Below are 18546 nucleotides of genomic sequence, written 5' to 3' on the forward strand. Positions count from 1 at the left end.
CAAATCCTGCCCAAATCCCAGGCTACAAAGGGCAGTCACAGCTGGGAGCTCACATTTTGGAAATCCGTCCCAGTCTTTGTGGTAGACACAGAAAAATTTGACCCACTTCGACCAATCCATAGTCAATACAGACAAATTTCACACAGTACAAGGCGTCAAGTCATTAAGGGATTAAGGCTTAAATTTGAAGGGTAGCAGCTGTGTAAGTTCCCTTCCTTTATTTTGTCTTTCTGAGGGCCCGAGTCTCTAATGTCTCGTGCTATCTGTGTCAGAGCAGGGAATAGCCAACATAGCTGGCTTACACTGCCAGCCAGCAGGCAGCTCCCCCATGCGCCTATCAGAGACAGTCCCCTGCACAGTGTGCACTCAGCCCCTGCACTGTTTGCTCCTCCTGTGTCATTCTGTCCTTCCCTCCTCACTTGGTCTTCCTGTCCCTCTCCCCTCAGTGGCAGGATTACAGAACCAGTGTCCTGTTGCTGGCGTGCCCTTGTCTGAGCTTTCTGCCTTTTTTCTCTGCTCAGCTCTTCTCTTTGCTCCGGTAAGTCTGATGAACAGCTTCCTTGCTGTCACTGCTTGGTGGCATGGCACAAGGGCTTTAATGTAAGTACTTCCCTTTGGGACTGTCAACCCGCATTTTCTAGGAATAGCCCTAGGAAAAGTCTGGGCACCATGACATCTGAGGAAAACAGGGAGGTATCCAAGGTTGTTGGTGAAAGTAAGAAATGCTTCTCTTAAGAGTGATCAGAGAAATTTAAGATTACTTTCGTAGAGCTTGCGTTGAAGTGAGACTGGGGGCCATGGGTGGTCTGCTACAACAGTCAGTGATCAAGATTCAGGACATGATTCAGCAACGTGAGAGGTGAAGTAGGAGGCTTCAGAAAGCCTCCAAGTCTGGTTCTGAGCCTGTATGGAAGGAAACCTGCCGTGAAACCTCCAAACTTTTGTTCAGTTTTGTGCTAGAAAATTGTGCATAAATCATAAAGCTATTCAAATGCGTGCTGATACAGCTGGTTTTATCATCACTTTCTGAAGTAACACATAGGGCAGTGTCTAGACTGTAAGAAGGCTTGTATTTTTCTGGAGGATGATTGGAGCTACAGTAGCAGAGGCAATTCCAGGGTTTAATGTTTGCTGCTTCGAGGTGTCACTGCAGACCAATCTGGTGTTGTATGAGGATAAAAATTCAGATTTTATCAGCATATGTTGGCTGGTGCAAATATATGTAAAGCTTTGTTTTAGAGAAATGTGTGTGTATGTGAACTTAGAACATAAAGTGCTAAATACCATCACCCATTTTAGAAGAGCTTAAAATAGCTCCTGGCTGCAGAGCAGGTGCCATGTGTCCTTCTGCTGAATACATAGCAAAAGCTAAATATAGCCCAGTCTGTAAACCCTCTAGAAGTTCAAGCTGCAAGAAGGAAATCAGAAAGCAAATCCCATGAGAAGGAAGGGGAAGCACACTGTTTATAAAAGATAAACAAAACTCTGTAACAGTCTCCAAGGCAGCCTGCAAGAGAAGCTAAGAAGAAGATGCTTAACTTGTGTTTTGGTCATGCCAGGAGGGTGCCTGGGCAGCGGTGTTGGCTTCAGCAGTGCAAGAGGTGGGCTGGTACACCCCAGCGCAAGAACAGTTCTCCTAGCAGCAGTGGAATGGCTACTGCAGCTCTGCTAAAACAGTCACTGGCCTTTGCCTACTGACCTTTTACTTTGGAAATGATGGCTGTTTTCAAGGCACAGTGAAGGCAAATTGTGCCATAAATGTGAAATATTAAGGGATATAGTTACAGACAAACAAACTTAGCATGTAACCAGACTGATCTGAGGCATACGCCTTTTGCTGTTGCCTCTGGGTGCAGCGGTGGCTATGCTGTGTGCTCAGCTATGCTGAAATCTCAGTTTCTGTCCTGGGTTATCCCAAGTTCTTAACAGAGGAAGAAGGAGAATGGCAAAGAGTCTTTCTCACAGTGGGGAGGCAGCAGCACCCTTGGGGGTGTTTCCTGCTGAGGGAGAGGAGGACCACAGCAACTATTTGTATGCAGCAACTACAAGTGCCAAGTTTCCAGCCAAAACACCAGGGCCAAGAAAGGTGCTGATCTCACAGCTGTGGAACAGTTCCAGGATTTGGGAATGCAGGAGGAAAAGAGTAAACAAGATGCAACGCTCAGACTCAATCAGACTGGTCAGTCTTCCCCCTCGCCATGAAACAGGATAAGGCTGTGTTGGAAATTCAGGTGCCTGGAGGCAGCAGTAGTGGTAGTAGGAGTTGCACAACTCAAGAGGTGGGTAGTCTAAAATTGGGCAAGTCTGAAAAACCAAGGAATTCCTCTTCTGGACTCAGTCACATAATTTTTAGGCATTACTGTGTTTAAGACAGCATATAATGTAAACACTTTGGGTCTTGCTGAGATTGACACCAAAAGTCTTTTATGGCCTGATAAGGGAGAATTCCTTATGTGCATCAAGATGAAGCAGGCTAGAGCACAAGGGAGAACTGGGGCCAGCTGCAGTAAAATCTCCCAGCATCAAAGGCTGTAAGCAGGCAACTCTCAGATGCTATGTCTCCCTCAGCATAAACTGCAACGCTGTGGAAGCTGTTGTGCAAAACAAGGTAGAGAAATCTTCACAAGGATTGTGTTTGTGCTGGAAAGCGGCTATCAGACCTCTGGTTTAGCCTGAAGAAGAACAAAATAAAACATTAGTAGAGTTATTTGTGTGTGTAAATAAAACCTCCAGTATGACCCAGCAGATGGGCACCTTTAGGTTAGAAGTTCATTGCTGTGTATTTCTAGGTTTCCTGCCTCCTTACCCTTCTGGGCTGGTGAATGGAAACTCAGCAGATGTGAATTGCCATGGTTTCAGACTGATTATAACTAATCCCTTTCTAGCCAGGAATGTATGTTAGGGAAGATTTCCTGCAAGGCCAGCTTGTAAACATCTTGTGTTAGAACGTTGATTCTAAACGTCCAGTTTCTCTTTCATTCACCCATGTTTTTCCCTTGTTACTGAGACACACCATGCACACATCAATTGCCACTGTTGATTCAAAGCCTACTGTATTTGCAGACATGCTTTGTGATTCATGTAAGGGGAAACCTTTAGCCAGACAGTGCTACCGCATGGGTGATGAAGTTGGGAGTTGGGAGGCAGCCAAGGGAGAGAGTTGGGGTGCAGAGAGAACATCGACTTGAGCCTACTTACAAGGAAGGGGAGATAGAAAAGAAATTAAAATTTGGAAATGGAGCATTTTGCAATCCTGTTCGCCCTCTGTGATGAACATATTACAAAAACAGCTATTTTAAATTGGAAATATACTTTATGAGAGTTTTATTCTGCCTAAACAAGAGCTGGTAGTCCTGGGTTTTCTAGCTGATTGATTGCCAACTGCCAATTAGCTCAAATTAATGATTGCAATAGTAAAAACTAGCCTGAGCATGTCAGAGATAAACACATATTCTACAGAGCATCTAGCTTAGCCTTTACAATACTCTTACTGACCTTGAATTAGTTGGCAGTCAATTAACTCTAGTTTAAAAAGAGCACAAACAGGAGGGTAACATTCGTGCTATCTGGAATTATTTACCTAAATTGCACATAAAGGGTCTAATTTTTCAATGTAAATTAAACTCAATATGACATCAGATAGATATAATTTTACAATCATTTTGCAGTGATATAATGACTATGCCACAAGGAGTAAGGAAAGGATGGGATGCAATTGTGCAACAGGTCTGTGAGACCAGGTCCAAATGCATTCCTGAGCCATTTCTGCTGGCAAGCTGTATCTCTGGGAGGATTGCAGGGGCATGGATTTATAGCGAGCACTTCCTGAGCCCCACTCAAGCACTTCCTGAGCCCCACTCAAAGCTTTCAATTATTTGCTTGAGAGATGATAACTTGTTTGACTATCTTATCTGCAAGCCTGGTCATATAGCTAGAAAATCAAATCTTGAAAAATGTTGCCTTAGTGATGGCCATCACTGCACTTCCAAACATCACTTTGACTGCGGAGGGTTTAATAACACCAAGTCATTTATTACAGTAAATGACATCTCTCTTATCATATAATGCCTTTGGCCATGTTAGTTTACAATTTTGAAAGCTGTAGAAATTTAGACACTATAGAAAATATATGTTACAGCCTGTTTGAACAGAGAACAAAATGCTTCCCAGTTAGCTCCGTGTTTTCAAAGCAAGTTGTCTTTTAAAAAATAAGAAAGCAACCACTTCAGATGCTGGAAAGAACCAACCAAGCAAGCTTCTTCCCTTCTTCCTTCCACACTGGCACCATAGTAAATCATATCATTAAAGAGAGGAACAAAAATCAGTCTGGAAAAGAGAGAGAAAGGACTTGTGGCTGGAAAGAGTACAGAATCTGCGGTCAAGCAGCAGTGGGGGCTAGTTGCAAAGCAAGGCCCAGCTGTGCACCCCACACCCCTGCACTACTTCCTGAGGGCAACACAGAGGTGCCAGCATCCTCTCCCTCTGAGAGGGAAGGGGCCTTCACTACTCTGAGTTTTCCTGGTGCCCAGGATGCTCTTGCTGACACCCTCATTGCCAGGTCCTGGGTAAGCCAGAGCAGGAACATAGGTACACTGGGGGCTCTGTATTTGCCTGGCTAAGTGCAGCTGCTCAAAAATGCAAGAAAACGAAAGCTTCCCTTTGCAAACTGGGAATAAATTAGCTGAAATTTGCCCCATAAAACACCACAGACTATCAAATTATGTTGTGTGGTTGATTTTATTTCACTGTGATTTATTCTGTATTTTTTACTTTGTCAAAGAAGCTGTCAGCCACATGCAGCAAGTACAAGAGAAAGATGGTTTAGAGCTGTTTATCTTATTCTTTGCTGTTATTGTGATGGTACCAAACCACGTCTCTTGTAGATCAAGCACCATGCTGGGCTTTCCAAGGACACAGAGCAATTTTTGGTGCACCAATTTAATTTAAAACATTTTTCATGATTGTTGGAACCCTGGGTTTAGAGAATTTAGGTTTCTGGGATAATAATATATATATTTGTGACAATATGGAGGATTTGGAGTGTGGATCTTCCTCTTCCTTTCTCCTTTCTCCTTCTTCTTCACAAATCTAGGGGTTCTGTTATTGGATAAAAAAACCCGCAGTGCAGATCATGAAAGGTTAGTTATTGGATTATAAGTAAAAACATACTACTTGGTATTTCATAATTGGTTGATTTAGGCTTTAAAAGGCCTTGAAAGTTAGAACTCGGGGTCATTTTCCACCCTGCCAACTAAGAGGCACATCCAATGCAGCTGTATTATAGATAGGATATAATAAACAACTAAGTCCGAAAAAGAATTCTCAGTCCTCCTGCGTTTTAATTCAAACTCTGAGGAAAAGAACGTGAGATTCAGAGGGAAAACGAAAAAACAGAAAATTAACATGTGATTATTGACTTAAGATGTGCCAACAGGAGAGAAACTGGAAATGAAACATGCAGCTCTGAAGTGAAGCATCGGTAGCCAGCATTGCAGGTAAACAGATCAAGAAAAGTAAACATGTGGCAAATAGTGTATGAGGGAACGAAAATGGTATAAGCGACTGGGGTGTCATTTCATGTATCATTGCTGGCAGTAGGAATAGGAGGTTTTCATTTTTAAATGTTAGATTTGGGTTTTCTCTTGGAAAGTATGTAATTTGCTTTTCTCTTTGCAGGCAAATCACCTTGGTTATTTATCTATGTGTGATATATTTGTCAAGGCAGAGCCAATGGATAAGCTGCCATCCCAAATTTCACACAAAATCATTCACATGCTGGCCAAGTTTTAGGAACAGCTTGATGACTAATTCTGTATACCTGTGAATTAACCCTCCATTTGTTTTTTTGTCAGGTACTGCACCAAGCATGGAGAATGAACAGTCTTCCACCTCACCCGGGCAGGACATCCAAGGGCAGAGTGGGGACAAACTTGCCCCTGGCCTGCCATTCCCTGCTCCAGCCCCCATGGAGCAGACAAGCACGTGGCCCGAAGCAGCCATGTGTGACATCTCAGAGGAGCTGAGCCGGCAGCTGGAGGACATCATTAAAACCTACGGGTCTGCCACAAGCCTGATGGAGAAAGAAAGCACTGCTACAGGAACCGACAGGCCTGAGAAGGGAGAGCCAGGCAGCTTGGAGGATGCAGAGTATGAAGATGGAAATGAGGAGAGTGAGAAAGAGAAGCCGGCTCCTGGGGATGCTTCCAAAGCGAAGGAGCTCAGTGGCAACAAGGAGCAAAAGCTGGAGAAAAAAATCCTGAAGGGACTAGGCAAGTATTTACATAGTCACACACCCCTTCTGCAAACTCAAGTAAGAACTCCCTGGTCCTTGCTTTTCACCATGTTAAGTTTCTGGTGTGGATGATAGGGATCTACAGCTATGCTGAAAATTACAGTGACCCTTACAACTTTTCTGTAACTGATCATTATTTTTGGCATTACCCAATATGAAGGCTATATCAGATATCAGTCCTTTAAAAATAAAAGTTTAGGATTCTATCACACAACACTGATGTACTACTGGGCCACCCAAACTGGTCAGCCAAAGCTGTCAGTCCGATGACACATTGCACAAAATCTCTTTTAGATGAAGGAAAACCCAGCCTCTCATTTGTATCTCAGTGAATGTTTTCTTGTCCTGTCTCCTCAGGTATGACTACTCACAGGTCACAACAGTAATAATGGTGCTACTATGTGGCATGGCAACCTGCAGAATAAAGTCACTGTCATGTCCAGGTTATTTTTCATTTAGCAAACCCCTGGACTCATCATATAATATATATGAAATAAGCCAATACATTTATTCTCTAATACCTCAGCCCTGGCAGGGCTGTTAGTTGAGCTAGAAAGAAGTCTCAGCAAGTTTTTGTATGCATGTACTTTCTGCTGGGCAGCCACTAGAGAGCAATGTAGTTACATCCCAATCTAACATGCATATAAATTATTTCCCTTCCTACATTTAACTCCAGCCAATCTTCAAGTCTCTCCTTTGCATGAAAACCCGAACCGAAATGCAGGCTAAGCCGGTGAAGAAATCACCACAGGACATTCTTACAAACAAGGAACTAAGCATAGGACAGAGCATGGATGTTTTTCTCAAAAATTCTTTGAATGTCCAGAAGAAAGTTCCTCAGTTTCTATTGCCTTGGCTTTGGTGCAGTTACTGGTACCTCAGCAAGCTCAGTGAAAACCCTACCAAAACACAGTTCTCCATCTGCACTTGTGACGGTTCACACCAGCATATGATTTTAGTTCACTTCAACTTATTTGTGCTGATGCTGTAGAGAGAACTTAGTGTGAAATAAAGGATTTTCTCCATAGACAGTACTCCTGGACTGCACTAGACTTGAAGAAGAAAAAGTCCAGCCCAAAGCAGAAGGCAAATTCTGTCTCACAGCCTTGGGAAAGAGGAGCATTTGGAAAAGCATGTCCAAGCCCCTGGGACCACCAGCAACTATATCTCCAGGGACATCAGGGACGCTTTGTACTTGATGAGCAATCAATGCTCAAGATTCTGCTTGTACCTGGGGCCGAAATGAAAACCAAGAGGTATCAGAGAAGAAGTAATACCTAATTGGCTGTGCAGTGATTTAGCTCTGCACACCCAGGGCGTTATTAGGCTGTCTCTGGTATACAAGCTCTCTTCACTACATCAGGGAACTGATTTACACCAGTATCACATAGCCCAGACCTGGCTGGCAGTTTCTACCACTCTCTGATTGTTTACTTCCATACCATAGTCTCCATATCTGACTTAATATTCCTGATGTCTTGTGTGGGTTGATCAGCAAAGGAGCTGAGTACACCAGATTTGATCCACTTTCACTTGCAAAGAGATCTGTTCCTGAGCCTTTGGGGTCCAGGCCTTTTCTGTCCTATTTCAGTCAAATGTGCCATGTGTCTGACCTAATCATATTGCAAAAACATTGAATGACAATGAGATTACACAGGACAAAAGCATTCCACAGACAATGATTTCGCTAGAAGAAAGCACATTACTGAGGTCTGAAATGGAGGAAAGTTCTAGCATGTTTGTTCGTATGGGGCAAAGACAAACCCAGAAATTTATAGCAAAAATTATTCCTTTCTTTCCAAAGTGCCTCATTTCACCCTGTGTTTTTACAGATGCATGCATCAAACAACCAATTTCATAATAGTACATCAGCTACAAACCACCTCTAGCATCAAATCTGTTTCTTTTTTTCTAAGGAAAAGAAGCCACCCTACTGATGCAGAGTTTGAATAAGCTGAATACTCCAGAAGAGAAGCTGGACCTGTTGTTTAAGAAGTATGCAGAGCTGGTTAGTACTGCATTGGCTCTTTTCTGTACGAACTGTCTATACAAGAAGGTATAAAAAATACATGACATGCAGCGTGGTCAAACCTCATGTAGCAGTAGTGTCTGTCCTGATAAGTGAATCCCAGAACAATTGTCATGGTCAGATAATTGTGGGTGAAAAAGAGAAAAAAAGTTAAAAGTGAGGAAAACAAGACTTAGGTCAAAAAGTTGATAAGACAGAATATTTGTACTTTAAGGCAAATCTACCAAACTGACCCACACTGGAGACTGGTGTCTAGACTCCTGCCTTCACCTCCTGGAAGGAGTTTTGCATGCCTCTGTTGTGGGTATTGCTTTAAATTATGTATTGGTGATTTCATCAAAATGAAAATACTACAGGACTTAGTATAAAGCTTCCTATATTAGGAAGCAGATAATAGACAACTGAGACTACTTGTAAGAGAAGCCACAACACAATGAAATAAAGAGTCAAAGCCTCTGCCACCATAATGTCACCCCTGTAACAATGCCACCTCCTTGACTGTTCTTCCCGCACTTAAGATGGGTTATTTCCAGATGAAGGGATTTTTTTCTGTGTAGTCAAAGGACTATATGACCATAAGATGTGGAAATCTTACAAATGAAAAGGCTTCAGCATTTTACACTTTGTGGAGTGCTGAAAAATGTGTGAAGCAGAACATGAACTCTGTAATTGGTTTTATGCACAGATGTGTCCATGTCTCATCATAATGTGAAGCGAAGTTTAGCTGTCACTTTTTTCATGTAAAATCCTCTGATTTCATAAATTTGGCTCAGGCTGTTCATAGTTTATCTCATGCTTAAAGGGACTTCATGCTCACGGATTAACTGAAATAGGTCTTCTTCCTCTATAGAGTACTCTCCACTGCATTCAAATGGCATTGGAGTACTGTATAAAACAGAGGCCATATTGCCAGTAGCCCATGCAGGAGAAAGGTGCTAAAACAAAAATACTGAACACTTGTTTCTGACATACTGTGCAATGTCACTAAAATAAATCATTCAGTAAATACAACTAAAACCTTGTTGAAGACAGCCTTACCCTGCTCACTCAGAGCAGCTGAGGGACACAGTGTGATTTATGGCTTGTCAGCAGTTGGCTGTAGCTGTGGCTGCTCTCCCTGCTCCCCCTTGTCCATCCCCATCACACACTTCAGATCACGTCTTGTTTTTGCTGAGTTGTTTTCCAGCCAGATCAGCTCCCTGGTCTGGTGAGCTGTGTGGTGACATAAACACTTGTTGCAGTTCAGCCCAAGGGAAGGTGTAGCTGTGTGACAGATGTGCTAGCAGTGGCTTCCCCTGCTTTAGGTAGTGCTGGGGCTGACTGTGGCTGCAGAGGTTCCTAGTCCTCGGGTCCCAATGCAGCACCAACCCTTCCCCACAGTCACCCAGCAATGTGTTATTTCCCTGCCAGCCCATGCCCTGGCGCAGTCTGTACGACTGTGTGCACACAGCAGGCTGGAGCAGGGGCAGGTGAAGGTAGAAGCCATGCCAGCGGGGATGGGGAAGCAAGACAGCGCAGCCATTTGGGCACAAGCTCTGCCACGCTACTCGCCAACAGAGAACACTTCATTCATTAAATCCAGTGTATTGGGTTAGTAAAGCAGACTGTGGTTTACTACAGCTTTTGCCTACAAACAGCTGTTGCAGAATTGTTTGTAACTGGCTTATTCTTAGAGGTCTTGAGAGTCTCAGAAGTGCTGGGTGGGTGCAAGAACATTATGCTAATAAATATGAGCTCTGTCACTGTCTGCAGTGGAATCAAGATAAAACCTTTTTTTCCTAAATTGACTATTTATTTCTCTAGATCAGCTTTCAAAAATCATAATTCCTTCTATTTGCAGTTAATTTTAGCTTCTATTTCATTAATTATTCTTAAAAAATTATCACTGGGGACCCTTTTGGCATTCCTATTTACCAGTGAATTGCCTTTTTCAGTGCAAAAGTAACACCATGTCTTAGATATTCCTAAGAACTTTGAAATATAAGTTTCCAGTGCACGTAATACTAATGGGGAAACAAAAAGCAAAAAATGCTTGGAAAACTTCTCATATCATGGTTAAGACCGACTTTCTTCTGAGCCCCCTACCTCAAGCACAGTTTGAGTGAATCATGTGAAATTTGGATAAATCATTATCCACTGAGCACAGGCTGTGCATGCAAAATGTGAAGCAAAAAGAACACTTCTTATGTTTTTCAATGGAAAGGGGAAGTGGACAAAAACAAGCTTATGAAGGAAAAAATCTCAGCCTTAATTACAGAAATGTAATTTTTTTCCTACAATACTAGAAAAATTATTTCAGCTAGTGCAGCTTGATTAGATGCAAAAGCCCTTATTGTGATCTACAGGAGTAAAAATAGACAATGCACATGTTAAAAGTTGGACATAAACTGTAAATATACTCCAAGCTGGTGAGAGCATTGTTTTGTGGTACACTTAGCTGTGATTTGATTACTAATACGCAGAGCTCTCTACTGTAAGCATAAATTTCTGAACATCTGCAAAAAACAGACGAAAGTGTAAAGTATGATGCTGTTGACTGTCTTGTTAGAGCCCCACATCATTCCCCAGTGGTCACAGACTTTCCCAGTCATACTGGGGTTAATAATTAGTACAAATGGTACCATATTATTAGATAATGTAGTCTTAACAGCAACTGTTATTAAGGTTTGCATGTTTAAGCTCATGTGCTACTGTTTTTCAATCAGAAAACATCTGGAATTCAGAAATGCCTTGCAATGTATGCACACCTGTGATACAGTGAGGAGGATTATTGTGTGTTGGAACAGGAGATGAAATCATTAAAAGCTTCAGAGGTGAAAGGGTTCTTTGACCTTACCGTTAGGGTGTTAATTTACAGTACAGGAATTTTTTTCCAAACATCCAGTGATAAACATGTATCAAAAGAAATGACCAGACTGTGCAGGGATTACTATTAGCAATTTTGTTGCTGGTCCACTTTGCCCCCTCCAAATACACCTGTCTCCCTACCAGCCTTCTAGGGGAGGCAGGAGCCATGCACCTACAGAACAGCAGGCTCCCAGGGGAACATCAGGGACTGTCCGTGTTTCCTCCAGGAATTACATGGACACAAAGAGCCCAAAAGAGGTTTGATTCACCATGACCCACCCCCACTGATGACAAGACCTCCAGAAACACAACTGATAGATGCTCCCACATGGTCCTGTGAGCCAGGGGAGCCTGACAAGCACATGTCATTTTGGGAAACTCTTCCCTGAAGAGAATTCTCCTTGATCAGCAACAAAGCCCCCACACAAACAGCATTCCTGGTCTCCAGAACCTCTTTTGTTGTTTTTTCCAGCAGGTTCCTGGGTATTTAGGAAACTTCTTCTTTTTCAGGAAACTGTAAAATAGAGTGAGCAACTACTGTATTACCTTATGATCTGGAGAAATCTCACCACATAAAGCACTACTGACTGCTCTAGTTCCAAATGTTGAAACAAAAATAAAAACCTCCCAGATGTCCTTCAAAGAAATTCAAACCAAAGAAGGAAGAGCTAAAATGGTGTGACAAGAGTGTTAAAAATTATATTCACCCACCCACAGTACAGCATACTTGGGACTGTTGCAGCAAGCAGGCTTGGGAGTGTCCAGGTTCCTCTCTCCTCTCCCATTAATGCTGGTAAATACAAATCATTTCCTAAGAGGTTAAGAGAGTGTGAAGACTTTCCCCAAACCAAAAGAGCTCATTTTCTTTTCTTTTCTATCCCTCTTTGTTTCATTTTAATCAATTTCCCCATTTTAATCCCCATTTTGCCCAGCTGGAAGAACATCGTGCCGAGCAGAAAAAGCTGAAGTATCTACAGAAGAGGCAGGCCCAGATCTCCAAGGAGAAGGACCAGTTGCAGAGTGAGCACAGCCGAGCCATCCTCGCCCGCAGCAAGCTCGAGAGCCTGTGCCGAGAGCTCCAGAGGCACAACAAGAACCTCAAGGTGAGTGGGAGCCTTATCACAGTACCCAGTGGTGGGGGGGAAGAAGATGTTGACACCTTCCCATTTCCCTCTAGTGCCAAATCAAAGAGAATTTTACATCTTCACAAGCAATATATAATTATATATACACTCTAATCTTGAAGTCCATTTACACCAAGACCCCTTTATTCCTCATTTGGAAATATCCCAGCACTTTTGGACACTGAGTTTGCCCACACTATCTCTGTGCCCTCCTTGCATTATTAGAAGCTCAGTGCAGAGAAGAGCAGCAGTGCTAACAGACCAGGTCCCTCACAGTGCAGATGCAAATGCACATGCATGGACAGAATCACAGGAACACCAGCTTTGCTCCAGTGGACTCAGAGGAGGCTAGGGGGGGGTTTCATGTAATTCGAGCACTTGGACTTTTTCAAGTAATTTGTGAGGGTCAGTCAATCGGGAGGTTTGCCTCATGACACCAAACGTCAAGACAGAAAGAATGCCAACATTATTTGTGGAAGTTGTTTGGATTACAAGAATCAGTTCAAAGAGGAAATTTTCAGGAGTGTCAAAAGGCTGGGATCCACATGTCATGTCTGCCAATTGCTTGGTGCATCATGCCATTTAAATGTGAAATGTATAATATGATTATGTTCCTTGAAAAAAATGTATGTTCAAGAAGCATATTTCTGTTGTGATTGTCCTTTTTTTCTGAGTGCATGTTAGTGATGGAGTTGGTATTAGTATACAAAAGGCCTCTGTTTGATCCATTCAAACCCTTTCTTTATGGGGATATAGTTATGTATAGAATTACACATTTGAACTGTCAGCAGCAAGAATTCTACCTGATATAACTTCTAGAAATGGTAATTCATTTTCATTCATTTCCACTGGCTCAGGAGTGGGCCTTCAGGGTCTTGCTCTGTCTTTCATTGTGTGCTGGTAAGAATACAGCTGGGAGAGGGAATAGGCACACATACACTCAAACTGTGCACTAGCAGAAGGATAAAAGCAGTTTAACAGATAGGGAAGCTAGAAGCAAGACTCACTGTGCTCAGTTATGGTCATGCAGAACTGGTAGTGAAAATTAAATTTGTGCTTGTCATTTGTATTAGACCTGAGCTATTTCTCTATATTGATCTACAGTGATTTACCAGGCCATCTGTGTGTAAAATCTTTCAAAAGAAATACAAGCCACTTTTAAAGTGAATTAAGAATACAGTGTATAGTGCTTTGCATAGCCTTAACTGATATTTCTAAACAAATCACATCAGTGCAACAAATCAGTGCAGACTGGGCTATAGAGAAAAAACTAGTTCTATTTGGAAAACATATTTGGAACAAATTTTGTTGAATTCCTCATGCAGTTTCCCAGCTACTTTATGCTTATGAATCTTACTACTAGAGAGAATGATTTTTTTCCTTTCTCTTTGTATATAAATACTTCATTACACATTTCATCTTTACAATTAGGAAAGTCTCTTTCCAATATCTTTTCACCTGTTGGACTGCTTTACTTTGTGACTAGGTTCTCTAAATAAATCTATAAATTTCAGACTCAGTTCTTATTTTTAATCTGTGTCTATTCCAGGTGAGCCAGGGAAGGTACCTGAGGTGATCTGGTATTAGGAAGAAGTGTTCAAATTTTCATCACGACTTTCTAAGAATTTGGAGACCTTTTAAAAAACCCAGAATACTGTCTTTCCTCTGGTTCCTGTGCTATCACTGTAGAAAAAAACCCAAAGTTAAATAAGACAATAAGACTAAATACATTTGCAGAATGCATGAGGAATAAAGTAATAAACAAAGGCATTCATTATCTTTATCCAGTTTTGTCTCTCTAAGAATTTTAGCATAGTTCTTGGAATATTTGCCTTTATGCTTTAGCTCCTGGAAATCTGTGAATGTCCAGAAACTCATGTTCTATTTATTTGAGTGCAATTTTCTTTCACTTATGCCTGTACTGAGAGGGCCCAAAATCAGAAAATCCATCAAATGTTATTTTTAAAACCTGATGCTTAAATATTTTTATTTTGGTTTTGGCAGGACAGAGAAGCTGGTTCATAATTTTTTAGTTCTTGAGATTAGCACCTCTGATTATATTCCAAAACATGGAAAATAGAAACTAGGCAATTGTGTCATTCCAATAGCAAAGGAGAAACCTGGCCTGCCCAGATCAGAAACCCCCTCTGACTTACCATGTGGTACATTATATGCACATCACGTCATGTAAATGTCATCTTCACTCATCTGGTGTGTGGAATTCCCATTAACTGCAGATCCGTGCAGCCAAGTGGTGATGAATATGCAATGCAGAGCTGCATTGAAAATCCACAGGGCAGATCAAAGAAGAAAAATTTCTGGTTAGGACTGGATACCAGCCTCAAATTCTCACTTACATACAGTCCAGCTATTTTGATTATTTCCTTGCAGTTACACAGATGTTTAATTCTCCCTCCAAGAAAAACAGAATAAAGGTTTGTAAAATAGTGGAATGTGTTCCCACTGCAATAAAGAGCAGCTCTGCTAAGAGCAACAGCAACTCATTTCTCTGCATGGAGTTTGTGTTCTGCCAATTATCTGACAGTTTGGTAGCTATTTAGCATCTTGTAGTGAAATGAGCATCTCAGGTCCCTCGTCCTTCCTGCCACCAGGCATTAAGCAATGACTTTCATACAAATGTCACAAAAGTCAACAGCTTCAGTTATGGGCTCAGCTCCAAACTGGCTCAGACCGTGGTGTCTGGGAATGAAGAGCACAGTTCATTGAAAAAAAGCATTCCTCATATGGAAAAAAGGCTGATATGGCTTCAGCAGACCAATAGTCTTCTGGAACTGCCCCAGAGAGGCACAAGAACAATTCCAGTGTCAATCACATTCTTCTATTTGCAAATAATCTCACATTCCTGTGCTAAATCCCAAACTGCAAAATATCCTGTCTTAATTTTAACAAGGTTTTACTCAATACATTCTTACATTCTTGGCAGCAAAACATGAGAGCAAAAGCAATATTGCACTAGGACACAAGAATATATGTTTGAAAGGGTAAACATGGAGTGCAAATGTTCAGAAGGGGCAGAGAAAAGAGAACAGGAGTTTATGGCTGGTCTCTGCACAGTGCTGTAGCCAGCTCCCCTCACCCACACCTACCCTTAATCTGTGGCTGGGATCTCAAGGATTTAACTAATGAGGGTCCCTGAGGAGCTCCCCAGGACACATACCCACCCCCCTCCCCAAGCAAACATCCTTCTCAAGTATATTTTTCTCCAAAGCAGAAGAGATACAGAGAAATACTGCATCCTGCAAATAAATGCTTGCTGGGTCAGTGTCTTTAACCTTGAATCTTTGTATTGTCTCTGTGCTCTGTATTGTATAATTTTTCTACCTCAGAAGAGCAGGAAATAAGATCTTCTGAGTAACACATGTACAAAGGGTTGGGTTTTTTACATTTGCATGATTGGTAGTCTCAGGATGTCTTTTTTCACCTTGTACTAGAACTGTTTGGTGTGACATACGCACAATCCACCTTTCTTCGTTTTATATTCATATGGACTTTTTCCTCTAGAGAGCTTTAAATCACAGTAGTGACATGTTATAACACTACTTGGTCTACTGAAACAAAATATTTTTGAGGAAGGATGTTTTGTAGCCATAGAAATAGGACTTCAGACATGCAAGTTCAATTTCTCACTCTGACTTCTGGAAGTGAAGCACCTTCTATCTGCTCAGGGCTTCACCTATGTAATGGAGAACTAAGAGGTATGAGGAGTTTTTTAAACTGTATATTAGAGATAAAATGGAGTTCTGACTTAACCAAAACTGCCTAGGAATTCAAGTTAAATTTGGAACAGTTTCAAACAAAAATAAAAAGGATGACATTGTTTGTGAACATACCCTTTCAAAAGAAATTTAAATGTTTCCTTTTGGTAATGCTAAAGGACTAGATTTAAAACATCTTCTGAGCAGTGTTTTTAACTTTACTTTGGAAGAGCATTCTCCTGCTAAAAAGATATAAACAAAAAATACCTACAAACCACTTAATTGTTGGTCAAGAAAAATGTTTCAAAATCATTCTCAGCAGCTAAAAAAAAAAAAAAAATTGGAGAGCTTCTCTTTCATCTTGCTGCAAATTTTCCATGTGTCCAATTTCCATGCCATGTACTGAACCAGGACTCAACCCCCAAGTCATTTGCCCAGCTCCTCATGGAATTCTTCCTTCCTCTTAGGAGAGAGAGTCCTTCTGGGCTCACACTTTGTATTACTCTGTTTATGAGTATGCACACAGGTTCTTGTGTGAACTGCAGAGCACAGCAGGGCTCCATGGTGATTTCTGTGCACAAGGGTATTATTAATGGCTCCATTGTTTTTCTTCCATCATCCAAGGCGCTGTCATCTCTATAGCTCCCTGGACAGCAAAAGGACAAACATGCCCTACCTTGAAGAGCAGCTGTCCTAGATCAGGCTTGTGTTGTACATGCCAAGCAGAAATTGGGTCATCTGGTATTCACCTTGCTTTATGAGCAGGGCCTGAATCAACACCTGCTATGTCACATTCATGATACAAATTATACCTTATTAGAGTTGGCTAAGGCTTTATTCAAATATATTTATAGAAAATATCCATATGCAGTGTTATCAGAGATTTTTATGCAAATTACTATGCTAGTTGAAACCTTATTAGAGTATGCTATTTGCATGCTGTGGAGTGAGTTCTTAACATGGTCCTGGCATGATTTGTAACTACAGCAGATATGGTCCTAGCCACTCTATATCAGGATTACATTCCCCAGAAGGGCAGACTGTCCTGGAAGAAAATGAGGAAGGAATAAAAATAGCCTGTATTTCTGGATGCAAAGCAATAAATCCAGATTCTTTCTGCATTGTCTTTCATATAAACAAATCCAAAACAGAACTTCAATAACAGGGAAAAAAAATAAATCAGAATGTCTGCTTTGATTCTGTAGGAAACAGCCCACAGGCTTTCCTTGATTCCACTAGCTAGTAAATTAGTGCAAATGTTCATGTCAGTTAAAAAGTTAGGGAAGGAAAATTGAGAAATTGGAAGAATTTCTTCAGAAAGGGATGGATTTCTCTTAAAAATTTAAATCCCAAAGGCCATGAATTTGATATGAAGATTCCTTGTTAGAAGGAGGCATTTTAAAGGGTGATTTTTTAATTCAGTTAAAGAGAATTTTGATAAAAGAGCTTTTGACTGCTTCCACTAAATATCTTCTTCCAAAGCAAAAGCTGTGATGCAGTATCATGAAGCAAGACATGCATGCATGTCCTCTCTTTCAGGCTTGCTTTGATCTGAAGCTCTGCTCTACATCCATCTTTATAAATGCAAATTCTTATTTCCCTAATTTTTTCAAAGCCACTGTGTAATTTGCTCTGTAAATTTAGAATCATGCCTAATGTTGGAGCAGATGAAAGCAAGAAAATCTCCAAAGAGGAGTGCAAACACATATAATCCTTCAAAGGGAAGCCTTATGCTACTCTGAAACAGTATTTTTCTGGAACTGCTCATTATGTCTCTCACTTACTCTGTTCTCTCCCATTTAACAACAGGAGGAAACAATCCAGCGGGCACGGGAGGAAGATGAGAAGAGGAAAGAAATAACTAATCACTTCCAGGGCACACTGAGTGAAATCCAGGCTCAGATCGAGCAGCAAAGTGAGAGGAACATGAAGCTCTGCCAGGAGAACACGGAGCTGGCAGAGAAGCTGAAGAGCATCATTGACCAGTATGAGCTGCGGGAAGAGGTGAGCAATGCCCTGGCTGCTGGCTGGGACACGCAGCACACCCGGCTGTCCCAGGGAAGGCAGGAAGCACGACCAGCAGCCTGGCCATTAGTGGAGTGTCTCACAGAGGTAACAAGGGCAGTCCTCACCAAGCTTTGCCCTCTGAGCAGGACTATGCCTGCAGCAAGCCCTCCGGTCTCTGCGGCTACGGAACTGTGTAGGACAGCGCCCTGCCCGTGGCAGCCACGGCAGCCTTGCCGCTGTGGGGAGAGGGGCTGAGGCACCCAAGCAGCAAGACGTGCCATCTGCCAGCCCCATCACAGCTCCCCCAAATCCCTGGGGACCTCCCCTAGCATCCCCTTCGTCCTTCCCACTAAGCTCCCACTGAGCACATCCCAGCTCCCATTTCTTTGGACAGCCTGTTCTGCAGGTGACAACAAATATATTTTGTTCCCTCCAGAAGCAGGTTGCTGAGAAGGGCTCTGATGTAAACTATTTGACCCCTCCCCCAAAGCAGAAAATTAGGATGACAGATACAGGAGACCCTTTGAATTG

The 18546-nt window shown here is 41.9% G+C and overlaps 1 protein-coding gene across 1 annotated transcript in view; it reads left to right on the forward strand.

Moving 5' to 3' along the window:
- The first annotated feature begins 276 nt into the window (after positions 1-276).
- Positions 277-18546, forward strand: part of TXLNB (taxilin beta) — a 36325-nt gene continuing 18055 nt past the window's right edge. Inside the window, exons 1-5 of the mRNA XM_032102006.1 lie at positions 277-538; positions 5853-6269; positions 8209-8300; positions 12101-12271; positions 17818-18012. Of these exons, the coding sequence (XP_031957897.1) occupies positions 5867-6269; positions 8209-8300; positions 12101-12271; positions 17818-18012 (861 nt within the window). The 5' untranslated portion in view covers positions 277-538; positions 5853-5866. The remainder of the gene's footprint in view (positions 539-5852; positions 6270-8208; positions 8301-12100; positions 12272-17817; positions 18013-18546) is intronic.

The sequence above is a fragment of the Corvus moneduloides genome, chromosome 3, assembly GCF_009650955.1.
Source record: "Corvus moneduloides isolate bCorMon1 chromosome 3, bCorMon1.pri, whole genome shotgun sequence".
NCBI classification, from domain to species: Eukaryota; Metazoa; Chordata; class Aves; order Passeriformes; family Corvidae; genus Corvus; species Corvus moneduloides.